This window comes from Lampetra fluviatilis, chromosome 13 (genome assembly GCF_964198595.1).
Source record: "Lampetra fluviatilis chromosome 13, kcLamFluv1.1, whole genome shotgun sequence".
NCBI classification, from domain to species: Eukaryota; Metazoa; Chordata; class Hyperoartia; order Petromyzontiformes; family Petromyzontidae; genus Lampetra; species Lampetra fluviatilis.
In genome coordinates this window covers 10,513,534-10,532,549 of record NC_136287.1, presented here as the reverse complement: position 1 = coordinate 10,532,549, position 19,016 = coordinate 10,513,534, and the positions used below count along the sequence as shown (strand labels likewise).

The 19,016-nt window shown below is 44.6% G+C and overlaps 1 protein-coding gene across 1 annotated transcript in view; it reads right to left on the bottom strand.

Annotated features, from left to right (window-relative positions):
- LOC144935533 (ADAMTS-like protein 1) overlaps positions 1-19,016 on the bottom strand; it is a 143,251-nt gene that overhangs the window by 106,186 nt on the left and 18,049 nt on the right. The window contains exon 3 of the mRNA XM_078862286.1: positions 15,115-15,231. Coding sequence (XP_078718412.1) covers positions 15,115-15,231 — 117 coding nt within the window. The remainder of the gene's footprint in view (positions 1-15,114; positions 15,232-19,016) is intronic.

Genomic DNA, 19,016 nt, shown 5'->3' with positions numbered 1-19,016 from the left:
GCACTGACTCGAAAGGTGTTGACAGTGTGTAAAGCAAAGAGTGCTACTTATGGAACACAGCTCCATCTGTGCGCTCTTGTGTTGAATGCTATTCAAATATTGGGCACGGCTAAAGTGTAAAGCTTTCAACCTCGTATCAACACCTGTACATTGTAAAGTGGCTCCATCTCATTCTCCTCTGTATGTGGAAGAGCATTCGACTTACCGTACTTCACACGTGTTTGTGTCTGCCACACAATCTGGCAATTCATATATCTCTCACTAAAGTTGAATCTTTGCTTCTGTTACATTTGTGTGTGTGTGTTTTTAATCATATTACGTCCACTTAAAATAATTGCATTATACGTAAAAAAATATACATTTAAATGACAAAATGTCCCCCCCCCCCACCACACTCCTTTCCCCCCTCCCCTCCCATGCTCGATACACGACTTCTCCCCTTCTCGAAGCTCCCTACTCAACGTAACTGCGACCCCCCCCCCCTTTTACCTACAGGCTACCCCCCCCCCTCAACCCACACCTGTCGGTTTGTACAGCTCCAGTGGATGGATCCCACGCAATTGTCACCATCGGGTCTTACGTATCTCATGATGCGCTGGAACGGGCACTGTGATTTGTTTGGCGCCAGCACCGACAGAAGAAAGTCACTGAACGTGTGGAGCCTCTCGCTCGCACCTGAGTACGGCACAGAAGGGCTCCCTAGGGGGAATCGTCCTGGTGACAGTGAGAGAGAGAGAGGTCGGGTGAGGACAGGACACTCTGGGTGAACCCGAGAGGGCACGTGACCGGACAAGGTGGCAAGGGGGGCCCCCAAAACGGCGTTAGAGGGACACGTGATGTAGGGGCCAGAGTCTTCGGGAAGGATCTGGAAGGGGGGCGTGGCCAAGGGGCGTGGCCAGGGGGGCGTGGCAAAGGGCGGAGCCCGGCCACGCCGCGGCCCATAACGGCCGAGTTCCGAGTCCCGGTCGGGGCTGTCCCTGGGGAATGGAATCTGCTGGCCACGTCTTGGATCTTCGGGCATCGCGCAAGACATTGGGGACCAGGCAGCGTGTTTGCTAAACTGGCCGGCTATATAGTATTCCGTGAGGGGTTATGTAGTTAACCGTGGTGGTCACCACCCTATGTCGTTACCCTGTTGAATGGTTATGTAGTTACCCCATTGGGTCCGGAAAAAACGTGTTGCCTCCAAGTTAGAGTGCGCGCCTCAGTGGAACCCACTACAAAAAATACAAAATGTCATATACGGCACTAATTAAAAACATCCACGGCTTTGGTAAATAAAAAAAAAGCAGAATGTTGTGTGGAGCGCCCTGACAACGTTTGTTTGAGGGCGCTTTGCCATTTAAATTATTAGTAGTTTTATTATTATTATAAGCAAACGGACCTTCTGCCACGTAAAAGTGTTGCCTCGGAACTGCCAATGCCAATGAACGCGTTTTAGCAGAAAGACAATACGCCTGACGATTCTTGATGCAGAAAACGCAACCGTGTTCTTACATCACGTCCGTCAGGGTAAAGGGTAAAGGTGTCGACCATGCCAAGGGATAAGGTAAAGGGTAGGGTAAAGGTAGCGTGGAAGAATTACCCGGTAAATACCTTGCTTACCGCTCGCCTCCCTTTTAAATTGGAATCATCAAGAGTATTCTACATGAATAAAGCGCTCTACCTAGCATTTACCTGTTATAAACCTTGTTCATGTGTAGTACCCCAGTAATTACCCTGTAATCGGGTAATTTGTATGGGGTCAGGGTAAAAGGTAGGGTAAAGGTAGGCTCGTTGCTTTTGACCTTTTACCTTACCTTGCTAAATGGTAAAAGGTAAGGGTACAGTGATTGTATTGCGGTAAGGTAAAAGGTAGGGTAAAGGTAGCCTCGTTGTTTTTACCTTTTACCTTACCTTTCCGAGCCCTACAGTCAGCCGAACAGATGTCTCTTACCAGGACCGTTCATTCTCACGTCTCCACAAGCAGCAGGGTTTGTGCAAAGCTCCCGCTGCCCAATAGAGGATGGGTGTCACTTTGGCCCTCGACTTGCGAGCAGAGATTTCCCAGGGTAAATCATCGGGGTGCAGCGGTGGCTACGACGCGGATGGGAGGGAGAGAGCCAGAAGGTGGCATTCATGAACCCGGGGAGTGACTAAAGTGGCATCCTGTCCGGGGGCGGCGGGGGGGGGGGGCGGCGGGGGGGGGGGGCATCGGGCTTAGCGTCCCATGGGTGGAGTGCTCCTGGCCTGGAATGGTTCACGGAGGGCGCAGGCCCCCTTCCCGGTCTCACCTCCATCTGCTGCTCGGAGAGGTGCGGCACGGGGTAGGCGTGCCATCAGGAGTGGAGCGGATGCCCGGTTTTGAAAGTGACGGGCAGCTCATTCAGTGGGAAACCAAAGTGCTCCAGTTCCCAGGACAAAGTGTTTGCAATTGCAGGGGCCGGTGGGGTGGGGGCAACACGAGCCGCCCAATATAGGCTGTCCGTTCACTCGACTCATAGGTTAGTTTAGTCAAGTTACTCTCACGCCCACACGGCAGCACGTATAGGCCCTTCCTTTCAAGGAGGCCAGATTTACAGGAGAAGAGCAGCGCCTGTCATTATTACCGAGTTGTTTTATTTTGCGCGCTGCATTCTTGGGTGTTCTCGGACGTGACCAAATATGGTCAATTTCGCCACTTCCGTAGGCGGCAAGTAGGCCGTAAATTTCCACGTGTCCAGACTTGGCAGCAGACAAATCAATCACAAGGGCTAGGATTGTATGCGAAAATAGCTCGGTTAATTGCGTTATATCCACATATAAAACATGTGTTCAAACGAACCACAAATGCCTGTGTGACACGAGTCAGTTGCTTGAAGTTGCAGCCTTGAGTCACAAACTGCTCATGCCTCAGACCTACAAAAACACACACTGGCCATAACTGTAAGCAGTTGCAGGGGCCCTTGAATTAGGACCGTTTATTATTTTTGACTGAAAATAGGGTAATGAGGAGATCTATCTTGAGGGCAATGAAGATGTACAGATGGTGCTAGTTTTATAAGTGGCGTGTGCGGGAGAGAGTGTTATATAAATCTTTCATGAGCAAATTGAGTTCAGCGTTAGGAAGATAGAATGACCCGGTTGTGTCGTGCTCATCACTGTCAAATGGCCACAGCTGGTTTTAATACCATCCGAAGACTATCGTTCCAGGGTTTCTCCTCCACTTGCTAACGTTGAAAGGCCAAGAGGTTGCACTATTGTGGGAGGAATGTTCTCTAAGATGATGGCTTTGGCTGCTGCGGAAGGTTCACAGTTCCCTCTCTAAAGATTCATGAATCAAGAATATGGCTCTTGGGATTTGCTGCATTGCATCCTCTTTGAGGAATAAACGCAAACACTACTGAACACAACACTATTGAAAGATTGAAAACAAAACCCATATATTATTATAGAAGACACCGCAAGTTCGCAATTGTGTGTGTTTTTTCTCGGCTTTTTTTTCTCTCGTTCATTTCCACACGAGCGGCACCGACGACAGCGGGACGCGGTTGGAAGCCGATCCCCTACTGACGCGATCCTGGGAAGGGGGTTGAAGAGTGTGCCCCGAGGGTGCGGCCGCAAAGGGCAGCAGTGAGACGGGAAGGAGGGCAGCTGGGGAACTGCACGCCCTTCCTGGTTGGCCGATAAGTGAAGTGCACCGCTCCAAGCCAAACACTTGCCCCCCCCACCTCCTGCCACGGTGGCTCAAGTGCTTCCACCAGGAACTCGGCGCTGTACTGGTGCAGGGGGAGCCGTACCTCGAGCAGCCCCGTGCCAGAGCAGGCAGGGAGGACAGGAGGTACCCGGCTCGGCTACCGCCCCTGGGAGGGCTTTGTAGAATTGCGGCACCCACAGCACGTTTAGGCCGCCGCTCTCGTTTTGAAGAAGCGGGGGAAATTGTTTTAAAAGATTTGGGCTTTTAGTTGATCGCTTTTAGTCGATGTGCTGTCACCACCGATGAGCACGGTCGGCTACGCGCGGTGCGAAAGAAGTTCACGTTTGTGGAAAAGCTACGATCTCGTGTGATAGCTAAGCAATGTATCCTATTGCAGCCTTTGTGATCAGCTGCTGGAGGAAGGCCCTCTTAATTTAACGTATGCATGTTTCCTAGCAAATGGTAAAGGAGCAGCCCTGCAATCGCTCGCTCACCTCCACTGCTGGTGTCGTATGTGATTCCTGCGCCAGTGTAAGGACGTGTGAAATGCACCACACCTCCAAAGAATAGAATGGCGCTGATGGTGGCGGTGGAAGTTGTGGTGATAACAGGATCGGCCAAACATCCCTAAAATCTCAATTTAGGACTCTAATGAAAAGCAGTCTATAAACTGAGTGAGGATTTTCCGCGTAAAAAAAAAACTGAATTATTAGTTCTTTTATTTATAGCTTGACTTTGTGAATGCTATCTGTGAGTTTTAAGCCAAGTTTTAAGCAAAATGTGGATCACTGCTGCAGCAAATGGAATATTTTTTCTGAGCTGCTGCTATATTTTTCACTAACTGTCATTACAATGTGGGGTTGAAGCCAACACAAATAGTAGCTTCCAACAACTGCCTGATAGTATCTGTGGCAGCCTGAGGAAACTCACACCATTGAGGGGTCCCACGATAAATATTATGAAGAGTAAAGGCAAAGAAATGCTGATTTAAGCACTGCACACACCCTGCTGTTGTTCCAAATCGAGTGTGGATACTGGAGAAGGCACACACACACACTGTCACATCCCTCCATGATGCCTCTGGGCTTACAGAAATGTCCTCCTGTATTTATACCCACATGCCCGGTACTGCGAAATTAACATCAGTGACGTTAGCATCATTAACAATAGAACATGGCAAACCACCTGCCTGGCTATTGTCTTAATCACATGAGGAGACCATTGATAACAGACAGATACCCCGGCATAGAGAATAAGTGGGTGTTTTCTTGGCTGAAATTTCTTGAAATAACAATGACTGATAAATGTGAGCTATTATGTGCATCTGGATAATGCGTTAGAGTTGTGCAGAAACTTTGTTAGCGACTTTTTTCATATACGACAGTGGACAGAGCATAGACGTAAGTGACAGGACAAGCGAATGCAATGGGACTCACTGGTTTTTTTTATTTGCGATGCAATCACAAAAACACGCACATTTCAACAAATAGCGATTTACACACAGGTAATGTTCAGGCTTGGGTGCCACCCAGAATTAGTGCACTCTGGCTACGATTCGCAAAACCTCAAGAGATAAGGTCAACACAATCAATTTCAAACACAAAAGCCATTTCAACGTCGGTGAATTTTGTCCCGAGACAAGAAAGCCATTCACGGGTTGTGCGCAAGTAGGAAATTACATTGTTGCATCACGGCGCCATAAGAGATGGTGCCAGCTGGGGCTGGACTTTATCAATCAGTGGCTACATCTTGGCTGACGATTTATATGCAGAGAGAGAAAAACTCAGCATGTAGTTCTTGTTGTGCAATATGCGCAAGCGCTGTAAGCGAGCACCCACTAGGGCAGGCGCACACACACACACACGGTGCCGCTGAACTGTGAGCGGAATAATAGCGTTTGTAATGAAGGAACAATTCTGTCAGAACAACAATACTAATTCTCAGTCTTTGGCCAGCACGTGCACGCACACTCATATTTATTTAACTAAATTACACGCGAGTAATGCTCACTTCTGATTTGCTGTGGCTCTAACTCGACACATTTATGAAAGTGGTGCCCAGCAGGTCAGTGTCACCATTAACGTCTGAATGAGGTCTTTGTGCGAGCATACATTTTTTTTCTAAATCGTGTAATGTGTGGAAAAATCACATCTTTTTTTTTGGTGGGTCCATGTAAACCCAGAACACGGATAACAGCGGCGCATTTAATGACATTGCACTTGGATTTTGTGTCTCCTGGGTTGCCGCAAACTGTGGGCATTCACCACAAGGTTCAGTAGAAAAACGTTGCATGGTTGAATTGCTCCAAAAAAACCAGAGGACACTCCCTTGCAAATGGAAAACGCAGGGTTTTATGCTATAGAGCCCAATTAACCTTTGCTCTGTAGGCAGTTTTCAGTCAACCGTATAAAAATGAGTGCTTCTGACTAACCTAAACACAATAAGAAAAACATAAAATGAAAAACCAGGCCGAGACTCTGAATGTCAGGCCTTCAAATTGCATCAGTTTGAAATTTATTTTAAAGAAAAATGTTAGAAATAACAAAAGCTAATGGTAATGTTTAAACACATACAAAAATCAAAGCTCAAAAATTATGTTTGCTGTTTTTACTCTTTCTTTGACAATGTGGCTCTGTTTTTGTAGAAAAAATTACTTTTTTTTCATTTACCCTAGATACCACTGGTTTAGCCCACGGTTCTTCAAGGCATGTGTATAAACTAGGGCATGGGAAATCCTGTGAGTAGAGTTTGACTGAAACATCACACACAGACAAGAAAGAGAATTTGCCAATGGAAACTAGAATCACAAACCACAAGAATCAATTAACTTTATTTAAAAGGACAACATGTGTGACAGCCAACAGAAGCGTAAGAGACCAAACATCTGTGCTGATATTCACCATTCCCTGTGGAAACAAGACCTTAATAACCATGAAGATTGGCATGACTCTTCTATGCACGTTTCAATAATGTCACATTGTTGCGATGGATTCCTCAAAGAAAGGCAATGTCTTACACACGCTGCCACAAGGACTTTCAAGTATAATTGCCGGATCATCGTCATCATCATTACCATCATTTAATACACATCCAGGAAACTTCAGCAGTGTCAAGACTTAAGTGAGTCCCACTTTGAATTATGCGGCCAATTCATGTTAGAGTGTTTTTTTTACAAAAAAGGCGATAATAATAATTAAAATATATTTACAACTCTTGAGTAGCCTACTTGCTATGTTCGCCTACAGCAGGTACCACGTTGTCTTGTACTCGGGTGTCTCATACAGACGATGAACTCTGTGCGTCAGGGCACAGTGGCTTAGATGACATCGACGATTGTTTGGCGACTAATCCATAGAATCCTCACAAACGGGCTCGCAGATAAAGAGTCGCTCACTCCGGAGCTCCTCAGCCACCCACCTGAAGCGTGACTGTGCCTCGGTGAATTGGATGTCCGGTATGGATCGAATTCAAGCCCTGAGCCGGACTTGGAAAAATATTACGGCAAATTAATTAGGGGGTTGTTTTAAAATTAGCAATCAGCTGAAACACATGCATTTAATACAAATCCGCTAAATGAAAAAAAAATGTAATATCTCTGGCACTGATATAAATTCAGTTGGGTCTGGACACTTATCAAAATATTATGAACATGAAAATGGTCATATCAATGAATGCCTCAAGAGGATACACTAAACTGTTGTGTAATATAAAGTCAGACAGTGTTTATTTTATTACACAATGTTAAAGCATAATATTCATCCGAATGTGTTCACATTACTTGGCAGAAATATAACTTCCCTGCCATCAATGTGACCTAAAATTATCTGCGTTATATGGCACACAGCATATCAGCATCTAAATTCTCTTGCATATATATAAACACACATAAAAGATAAAGATGCCCTGTTTATCATTATAGGCTGCTGGAAGAAGTGCTGTTAGCATGCACCTATTAAGGCCAGGACATCACACGAAAGCGTAGGGGCCAACACCCATCTGGCTACTGATTGTTTTCTAGTGCTGTTGGTTACACAGCACACCATGTGCTCAGTTAGGGGTAAGTCAACTCAGGGAGACCCAGGACAGGTTTATACTGGTAGGAACCTCTTGGTTACACCAGCCGACAGGGGATTATTGTGTCCGTCCGTCGTGCATCCAAAAATGGGAGGGGTGGGGCTGGGTGGAGAGGGGAGGGTGGGGAGGGGCTGGGTGGGGAGGGAGGGAGGGGCTGGGTGGAGAGGGGAGGGTGGGGAGGGGCTGGGTGGGGAGGGGAGGGTAGGGAGGGGTTGGGTGGGGAGGATAGGGAGGGGCTGGGTGGGGAGGGTGGGGAGGGTGGGGCTGGGTGGGGGGTGGGAGGGGTGGGGCTGGGTGGGGAGAGGCTGGTCACCCCGTGGTGCCCTTATAAAACTCAACGTTTAACCTACTCACGCCGGTTTGTGCCCGCCCTCACAGTCGGGCATATTTGCGGAATACACCACGCCGCCGTTGACCCTGGCCATTGACCGAGCAACCCAACGTTCCTACCAGCTCCCTCCGCAGGAATGTGTTTTAGTTCGTGCCCCTGGTATTATCCTGATCAGTGGATAGCACCCCGATGACAAGGCTCACAGTGCATGGCGGTAACCACTGCACCACAGAAGGGCTTAACGTACGTAACATAGTTACACACCGATCGTCTCATAGAGCCCTTCCCACATCTGGCAGTCAGTGGGTACAATAAAACATAGGCAGAAGCGAGATTTGACAAGTGAGATCATACTGGGGATTCGGGAGGAGGAGGGGTGGGGGGAGTCAGACTGGGGGCCTGAGCTGAGCATATGGAGTCACTAGGGAGCCACCAGAATTCAGACTAACGCACAGTGAGCACACTGCCACCACGTGCTTTCATGCACACTCATCAATAGCAGTGGGTTAACACCCCCCACCCCCCGCGAAGGGAACGCAGAGTCTTTCTCAGGAGCTATGCAGAGGGGCTCTCTCATGTGAAACGGTCGGTTTGACGTAACATTCAGGAGGCATGACAGCCCTGCATAGCCAAGCCATAGCACTCGCCCGATGTTCGATTGCAACACAGTGTGAAGAAGAGCTCTCCAACACACACACGATGAGCCGTAATGATCATTCTTCGCGGTTGTATTATTACACACATTCACGTTACAGTTGATGGTTGTAACGCCTCTCAGAATAAACCCACACAGCCATATTCTTAGGTTTTTTCGGTAAAGTCACGTAGGTAAAAAATTAAAATTAAAATTAATAAAAGTAAAATAAAATAAACACAGCCATATAGAGCATGCTTGGAGCAAGTGGTGTGGCCAGCAGGCACGCTCAGTGTCTTTGTCTTTCCAGTGCTGATGAATGCTAGATACTGATTTTTAGGCCGAACTGACCCAGGTGGAGGTCCGTGACAGTTTAATGTACTGCTTGCAATTGGCTTTGAATCAACCCCAGGTTGCTGTGTTCTCCGAGGAGTGCGTTAGACCGTTGTACTCTACCAACGCTGCTCAACACATGAACAAATGCTCTTGTTACAACAGCCAATCAATTCCATCTGCCATGGCCAAAGAAGTTTTCTAAAAGTCTTGGAATATGCTGCAGGAAAACAAATTCGAAATATAATTAACATGGATAATTGTGTATGTATGTGTCTACAATCATTTAAACAGATCTGAATAATGTATTAGTACAACCGGGTTTAAAGTGACGTATATGTATGGTACAATGTTACAGCACAAATGATAATTCTTCTGATTTACGAACTATGATGAGCTATGGTGCATACTAGCCTCACCACGAACAAGTATAGTGATTTACTGCTGCTGCTGCTTAAGTGTGGCCTGGTTGTCTACACTGAGCCGTACACTCTATCCAATGTCTTAGCCCGTGGCCATGATTAATCAATCATCGAAAAGTGCCACGGCGGACTACGTTGGATGCCAAGCATTCGATATCAGAATTAACCCTACATTAAATTTCGATTTAAAAGCTTTCGTGACTGCAGGGATTCATATTCTTGGTTCTTTCGGTAAAGTCACGTAGAAAGGAAATAATAAAATACTAAAAAAACAATACAATTCTCACGACGTTTCGATCGCAACACAAGCAATCATCATCATGTGTGAAACCACAGCAAGAACATTTGAAAATCGCCACTTTTTTAAAAAAATTCTTGCTGTGGTTTTCACACCTGATGACGATTGCTTGTGTTGCGATCGAAACGTCGTGAGAATTTTGTTATGTTTTATTTTTTATTATTTTATTATTTCCCGTCTACGTGACTTTACCGAAAGAACCAAGAATATGTAACCCTACATTATTGGACAATTACATATACATTATATGATAGGCATGCTGAAGGTCGAACGAAGGGCATAATTAAACAGTGTACCTCTTTTTGAGAAGTCAGCAGTTGAGGTCCCCCCCCCCTCCTACACCATAGGAATGTGGAATTTCCACCACTCGTAACACAGATAAGCATTGCCAAATGCTTGCCTGAGCATTGAGGGACACTGTGAATGTTGTTTCATGCAGGCATACAAACGATCTGTTTTGGTAAGTAACTTGAAGTAAAAAGTATCTGTTAAATTTTGACATTTAACATTCTCACATAGAACATATGGTGAATATTACAGCAGTTTGCAGTTCAAAATTATATCTGGATGTGCGAATTAGAAATGGGGTGCTGACCTGATTTTGAACCCATTTCTCAGCCGACAATAATCTAGAAATATTTGCAAGTTAACGTGCCCATGTTGCGACGGGGACAAGCCATCAGCGAACTTACGGACGTAAAATGACCCTGTGACATTATCCAAGACAGGGTGAGCCATCATTTGTCAATGTTACTGCCATTCTGCAAAATTACCCACAATTACTAAATTTGTCCAACCAGACAAGACAAAGAGTCCACATTCATTGCAGCTGCATGCAATGTATACGCTTATATACCGTGACTATATACATGTATATATATAATTATAACTGAATATAAATACATTTGTATTTAAAGCTTTCGTGACTGCAGGCATTCATATTCTTGGTTCTTTCGGTAAAGTCACGTATAAGAGAAATAATAATGGATTTCACACCTGATGACGATTGCAGTCGAAACGTCGTGAGCATTTTTATTGTTTTATATTCATATTATTTTATTATTTTCCTTCTACGTGACTTTACCGAAAGAACCAAAAATATGAATATATATATAATTATCCATTCTGCAGTTAAAAGGCCAGTAAATCATACCAGCCAGCATTCCCTTAATACACAAAACAACTCAATACGATCACTACAGCTGTGGAGGTCACGTGTCAGTCAGTCGACTCGACAGAACGAGGCTCTGTTGTTGATGCTTGATGACGTGTGGCTGTCATCCGAATCATACGAAAAGATGCGGGTCGAACAAAAAAGAACCAACGGAGCTAAACATTCCTGAAGCCCCTTAGATAATACAAGACTTAATTCTAGATTTGAAGTTTTCTTGACTGCAAGGATCCATACTCTTTGGTTTTTTTTCGGTAAAGTCACGTGGGTAAAAAATAAAATAAATTAAAATAAACCAAAGAGAATACCAGACTTGCACACGCTGTTGTTGCGCATGAAACGAGAGTGGTTTGCGGCATGCATCACTCGTGCGTAGTCCACTCTATTCGTTGTATTGGACATCGTGGTTGTTCGATACCCCTTCAACAATATCAAGGTATCATCCTCCTCGACTGACTGTATTCCCATCGACAGTTTGGTTAGTTGCAGAACAAGATATTTCTCTTTGCCTGCCATTGCTTTTTAGTGATCGACTTTGAAACGTCTGTCCATCATTTATCCCCCCCGCCCCCATTAAATTCCTTTAACCTTGGTAATCGCAAGAAAAATCATTGTTCTCATCTCGTATATTATTATTATTGGGTGATCTATAGTGCTGTCCACTTTGCACTATATGCATTTTCGCCCTCTGTTCAGCGACTTGCTAAAACAACAACAACAACAAAAATCAGGGCGTTTAACATCAGAATTTGCAGAACTCGTGCCATGAGTAATTGCGTAAGGGGAGAAACTGAATCGAGGTGGTAACAGCAGCTTCACTTGTCATTAACGTCATGTACAGACAGCCAGCCAAGCCCTGTCATGGGATATGAATGGCATATTCGCCTGGAGGTCGGCACATTCTTTAGCATCGGAATAACATGTTGGCTGTCTATGCAGGAACTTTGCTTGCTAAACTGATGGCAAGTAACATATCGCGCTTACTTCTGATACGAAACGCGGATGGACGTTAATAGGCCGTGAATAACGCACCACGTACATGCCACCCTAGCGCGTGCATACGCCTTGGAAATCGGTGGTAAAGCGAACAAAATAATGACAGCGGTGAAATGATGTTAAATAAATAAATAAACGCGCGTGTCGCTATTGTGTCGCTCGACACGGAATGTTGTTAACGCGCGTCGCCTGCGCGGACTCGTGCGTGGCGTGACGCCGATCAGAGGCCCTGACCGCGTGTTCGTGAGTGAACTTCGAAAAAAATCGTGACATTTGGTGCCGTGTAACCTGACTAAGAAAGTCGATGGATTAAAAGTTTTTTTTTTAGGACATTTACCACACCCACGCATTTTCATTTCAACACCATGATCCATCTTCTTGGTTCTTTCGGTAAAGTCACGTAGAATGGAAATAATAAAATAATGAATATTAAACATAATGAGATAATTCTCACGACGTTTCGGCCACAACGCAAGTAGCCGTCCTAAGGTGGAGAACAGGTCAGACTCTGTCTTGACAGACCTGCTCTCCACCTGAGGACGGCTACTTGCTTTGTGGCCGAAACGTCGTGAGAATTATCTTATTATGTTTTATATTTATTATTTTATTATTTCCATTCTACGTGACTTTACCGAAAGAACCAAGAAGATGAATCCCTGCAGTCACGAAAGCTTTAAATCACCATGATCCAGTTTAACACGTATGCTTTCGCTACCGATATTCATCATAATAAAGGTTTTTTGGGTTAGATCGCGTAAGTATAGATGTGTCGAAACCCTCCACCACCCGACACGGCCAATCAGTAAAAGATTTGTCACGTAAACAAAACGCCAAATAGTTACTACTTCATGACCCAATTTGCTTTAAGCAAATGCCCTAGACATATAGACTCTCACGTAAATAAACATCACATACATATGTTATACACACACACACTTTAAAGAGTCACATGCTGCTCAATAAAAATGGGATTTATTTATCCCTCAAAATCCCTGACATTTTATAAACTGTTGCTACTTCAAATGTTGTACGCAGAATTTGTTTTCACTGATATAATAGACGTGTGATTTTTTACGAGGAGAGAATACATTTTAGTCAGCTGTTGCACCCCAGCCTGTAGACACTGTTATGGATAATCTATATATGAAAAAAAACTGATTCACCAACAAAGTTAAAGTTTGGATATTAAATCTAAGTTATGAAATATAAATATGGAACGTACGATACAATTCAAGAGGATACAACACAGTCAGTCGTTCGGCAGATTTCGTGCGTAGGGGAAGAGCGTGGGTACTGTAGCCTCTTACAAGACATTTGGCCAGCATTGAAAGAGTAGGCCAAATACCCTCTAGAAGGAATCTCTAGAGTGGGGCTTTCAAGAGCTCGTCTAGTATAGGGCTTTCCGTCATCAGCAGCGTGAGAGAGAAAAAGCAGGGCTGCCTCCTTACTCCATAATACCAAAGTACACCACCGAGGAAATGTAACGACTTAAATTTCGATTTAAAGCTTTCGTGACTGCAGGGATTCATCTTCTTGGTTCTTTCGGTAAAGTTATGTAGAATGGTAATAATAAAATAATACAAATAAAACATAATAAAATAATTCTCAGGACGGCTGCTTGCGTTGTGGCCGAAACGTCGTGAGAATTATTTTATTATGTTTTATTTTTATTATTTTATTATTTCCATTCTACGTGACTTTACCGAAAGAACCAAGAGAAATGTATCGACCGTTTCGAGTCAACTTCTTTTTTCGTGCAGCTGATGTCGTCGGTGCAGAGCATCAACTACAATTTCACATTCAGGTGGTCAAGCCGGGAGCAGCAGAGTGTCATCGCTGTGACGTCTCATTTGTATATCCATGGATCGGCCATTGCATCGTAACGTGTTGTTATGGTCTATTCCGGATGACCACAGTCGCACCGCCGAGTACGTGAAAGCTAACTAACTCGGCTTGGCTGAGCAAAGGTAAACAATGTACATGTACGCACATTCGAAAATTCGACCACGACCTCCAAGTACGTCACAGTTGCACTTTTTAAAGCCTCCTAGGCTAGGCAATCCCTCCAGCCTTACAGAGGAATGCAAAAATGCGTTTGGTATGTGTCGCTCGGAATTCCAAACAACAAGCAAAAACTGCGCTTCAGAATGATGTGCGCAAACTCACTTGCCCTCGAGTGCTTTCATTAGTCTGTGGGTGGTTTCTCACCTGCCGGATTTCGCATGCTGCGTTATGTTTTTCTTTGCTTTGTGCCGACGTTGTTTTAATACTGGCAAGGGGGCCGGAATGAGAGCATGGATCTCTTGGGGGCACCGCAGTTGTATGAAAACAAAGAACCCCCGTATAGCCTTCACGGCAAGTCGGGACAAGTGCTGTTAGCGAGCACCTACGAAGGCTGGCACCGCACACGAGAAGGGTGAGTGGTCAGCATCACGAGCTACACATCGCAGCAGGTACTCATTTGAGGCTGAGTCGACCTAGGGGAGGTCCAGGACCGATTCAGATAATCGTCACTGGTGTTGGCCGTGAGCGGGAATCGAACTCGGTTCGCTGGGTTCGTAGCGCAGCGTAGCGCTAACCGTTACACTACCGCTCCCCACTATGCGACAGGCCCACACACACAATTGCATGCATACCAACAACACGTACAGAGTTATCCCCCCCCCCCCCTTACAGTAGGTTAATGTCAATGGTTGTGGCTGCAGGGTGGAGTTTTTGTTAGTGGTAATAATTGAGAAGGACTAAGGCTGTTATTAAAGTAATTGCTGCAAAGCAGGTAATTTAGGTATGGATTTCATTCAAATCGCTTGCATTTTCTCTCGAACAGAAGAAAAAAAAACCACGTCCAACAAATATACGGATGAATTCATAGCAATGGCATCCCCACTCAAAACACTGTCAACATTCATGAATATTTCTCTCAGCGTGTAGAGCTCGAATGGAGAAAGTGGGCAGCAACCCAAAAATGGTTTGTGGATTTACATGCAAGTACCACTACCATACAGGCCATGTCATCAGTGGCCCCACATCGACGCACGAAACAGGGTGCCTGAGGTCAGATCTGGCTTTCGACACCTTTCTTCACCACATTGTGTCGAAGCCGAAGACACACGGACACCTGGACAACGTTGCCCCACCAGGTGTAAGTGGTACACACACACACACAAAAACAGCATGCTCTGCATTTAGAAAGGACTGACCTGGCCATCTTGTCGGTAGATGAGTAGCTGCTCAGGGGTCTCCTCCAGCATGCTCTCCCCGCGGGTCAGGCTGAATTCGGGGACATACTCCAGCTCTTGCTCATAGGGACTCTGGGCCTGAGTCGGCAGATGGGAGGGCCAGTGGCAGGCGCGGTGGGACAGAGGGGAAAAGGTAGCAGAGTCGGGTTCGTTACTCGAACACAAACGTCACCGGTTTATATATATGTGTGTGTGTGTGGCAGTGCCGCTTGACAAATCGCGCTCAGTCGAAAACCGACGGTGCTGCCGAGCGGGGTTAATAAGTGCACGCAAAATGTCGTGGCGTGTCTTTGAAATGAAACATTCAAACTGAAGTCGTTCGCGTGTCTAAAGCATTGCAATTGTTTGTTGCCAAGTGTAAATGCAATCATCCTTGTCTCGGCCTCGCTGTGCGCTGCGTCACCACTATACGAGTAGTTAACCTCGTGTTCAATAAACTTTCAGAGTCAGGGTGAACATCCGACTCCAACGAATTTAATGAATAGTACGATGGAAAATTGATGGAAAAACACAGCACAAAATACAGCATCTGTTAAAACTTGTAATATGAATACAATTCATGAACACTGCAGCATCATAACATTGTCTTAGATAACATGAATCTCAATAATAGGTCCTGGATGGACCAGGAACCTACATTAGCACTGAATAGCTATACAACAAGAGAATAAGCTACTGTGTTAAATAAGGTCACTTTGTGTAATCACCATACTGCAGTCCAAATGTACAGCGCTGCACATAACACTGAACTGTGGATGAGATACTTCTTCATCCTTGCTCTCAAGAATGCATTAAAGTTACGTGGGCACAAGTCTGGCTTGACTAATCCAATTACAAATAACATTTACAATAATGCAAGTGGCAGGCTTCGTTGTTAACTAGGCCTCATATTTATCATAACAATTTAACAGCATTATAAAGGCATTCCCAGTATTAACACATAGGCTTTCGCGACCAATATCAGCCAACTTACAGTCAATGCTTCTTAAAGTCCCACAATGAACAGACGCACCCGTCTTCACTGAGACACTAATTGTGCCTCCATTTTGTACTCTTTGTAATGGCTGACACCCCTGCCTTGCCTCGTGGCTTTGAGACCCTTAACTCGTAACTTCCTGATCACGTGACCAAACTCAATACCATCATATCAGGAAGTTCCTGTGTAAACACACCCCCCATATCTGCCCTGGGTCAGAACATCTATTGCCTTTAATGTGAGGCAGTTTTCTACCATCACAGACTTGAAGAGTGAATCAATGTGGCAGACTGGGATCAACCACGACTTAATAAAAACGATGAATTATGAACTGCGTATGCATTATGTAACTGTATAAACAATTTTAATAACGTTAAGCCCATTGGCAATCCACTGCTGGATGAAAGCCACCCCATGTCAGTCGTGGGAGTGGGGGTGGGATTTGACCAGTGTATCTTGGAAGAAACTGTGCGCTTATGTAAAACTGTAATTGTACTAAGTATTAGCTTCATATAATGTTAACAAATAAACAAAAACATAACCTCTTGTGATCAGAAACATATCCAAGATGTCAGAGTTTAATTAATATAATGAAGCTAATAAGAACTACAGCGTCTATGTATGTTGAACTTTTTTCGCACCGTACATAGTATTATACCCAACAAACATTTGTCAGTTAGTATACACTGGTAATGATGGATTTTTAAAAAATAATGAATACATTTACCCAAGTCATTGCAAAATCACTCATGCATGCTGACTCATATTTGTAGGTTCGAAATATGAGCTAGCACCCAAGAAAATAAAAATCTATTTTATTTCTATCCTTTTAGGCGATTCAATTGTAAAATGAATTAACTTATACACGCGTAATCCATGTGATGTTGATTTGTTGACGTGTTTCTTTGGAATGCTTTGAGAAAACATTTATAGAGGAAAATTATGGGCTTCACGAGGGCCCTTAAATGTCAAACTGAGTATAATTTAAGACAAAGCTGCTGATGTGCAAATGTACCACTTGCTGGCACGAATGGTCTAATTTTATTGGAGACCGTTTGGCTAGGACATTTAATTTTCAATTCAAAGAAACTTTGCTTGTCAAGCAAAACATTCCGGGTACTCAGATACTTTCCTTGAATAGACTACTGTGTTTAATTTGTCCTGTAAATTGGATTCTTTCAATGGTTTTAAGTATTTATGGGAGTTTGGAAGACAACGGTAAAAGTATATCCATTAAGCACATGTTTTAGGGTTCAAATGTATCTCGGAGTATCCAAGAGACATACTCTGATATCTTTGACTGTGTGACTGTTGATGGAATTGCAATTCCTACATTTAACAACATCTTGCAAAACATTTATATGCAACTGGGAAACGTGTGTGTGCTGTGAATGAAAACTCAGCTGAGAAAATGTAGAGTTCGCCATGCAGACACTCCACCGTTCCCCTAGTTTCTCACAATCCCCGCATGTCAATGGCCCCAAAACATTTTCATATTTCACGAACATACACCGATAGCAATATGTTGGCTCTCCACCGGGACATGGGGCCACATCCTTTCTCGACTGTGTATGCGTATCGACGACCAGAGCACAGACTACACAATCGAGAAATGGGTGGATGGGTGGGTGGGGGGGTCAAGTGAGCAGGGTCAAATGCATTAGGGAGGAAAGGTCAATGGCGGCAGTACAAATCCTATAAGCACCATTCACTGCCACTGCGAGTGGCTGAGGTTTGCTTGGGGCCCATGGATCCTGATGGGAGGCGAGTGCTGTATTCTTAGGTTTTTTCGGTAAAGTCACGTAGGTAAAAAAATTAAAATTAATAAAAGTAAAATAAAAATAAAATAAAAATCACGACGTTTCACGATAGCTGTATCACTTGATACAGCTATCGTGCTGTGACGGTTCCACCTGAAGACGGAAGCTTGTGTTGCCTCCGAAACGTCGTGATTTTTATTTTATTTTTTATTTTACTTTTATTAATTTTAATTTTTTTACCTACGTGACTTTACCGAAAAAACCTAAGAATATGTATCCTTGCAGTCACGAAAGCTTCAAATCTAGGCGAGTGCTGCTCATGGGGTCTAATCGCCAGCTTTGGGGGTCACTTGAGGAAGCACCTGCACAAGGAGCAGCACCATTATTAATGGCATCCTGTCTTGTGCAACAACACTTTGCGCCGAGGAGGCCGAACGGGCGGAATACAACCAGGGTGCCATCGAAAGGGGGACATTTCCTTACAGCACCGGCAGGGAATTAAAAAGTGACCGACGTCCGATCGTGAACAGGTGGCGCCGCGGCAAACCCGCCCGCACCTCGGCATGGTGTGCGCACGTGGGATAAGACGAGACTAAAACGTTATCGCAGCCGTGGCCCTGGCGGAATGCCTGCGTGCGCAGACTGTGAAAAACGTTCGAGAAAAAAAAAGGTGAGGTATCAAATCTGTCGTGCGCAATGATAGAACACCCCCGTTGAAAACGCGTCCGCGGAGATTTGCGGTGTAAAGTCAAGTTCCATCTGCAGGGTTCATTTGTTTAGCTCCCTCGACCATTTTTGATGTTGGATACATGTGCATGTCACGTCACGTGCGCCGGCCTGGTTTGTTTTTTTGACACATTTTAAGCTCCAGTCTGAGCCATTAGAGAAATAAACTGGTCAGCTCCTGGGACAGTATTGTTTTTCAAAATATATATATATTTTTTCTTCAGCCAGCCATCTATATGCCACGGATTTTAGCAAAAATAAACCCTTACGATCATGATGTATCACTAAAATTTGGTTTAGCAAAACAAGGCTCTTTTTTAACCCAGCAGCACAAACATCAAATGAACTTTGAAATGAATGGCATAGAACATAAACAAGCCACTGTTGTAAGCATCTATCAG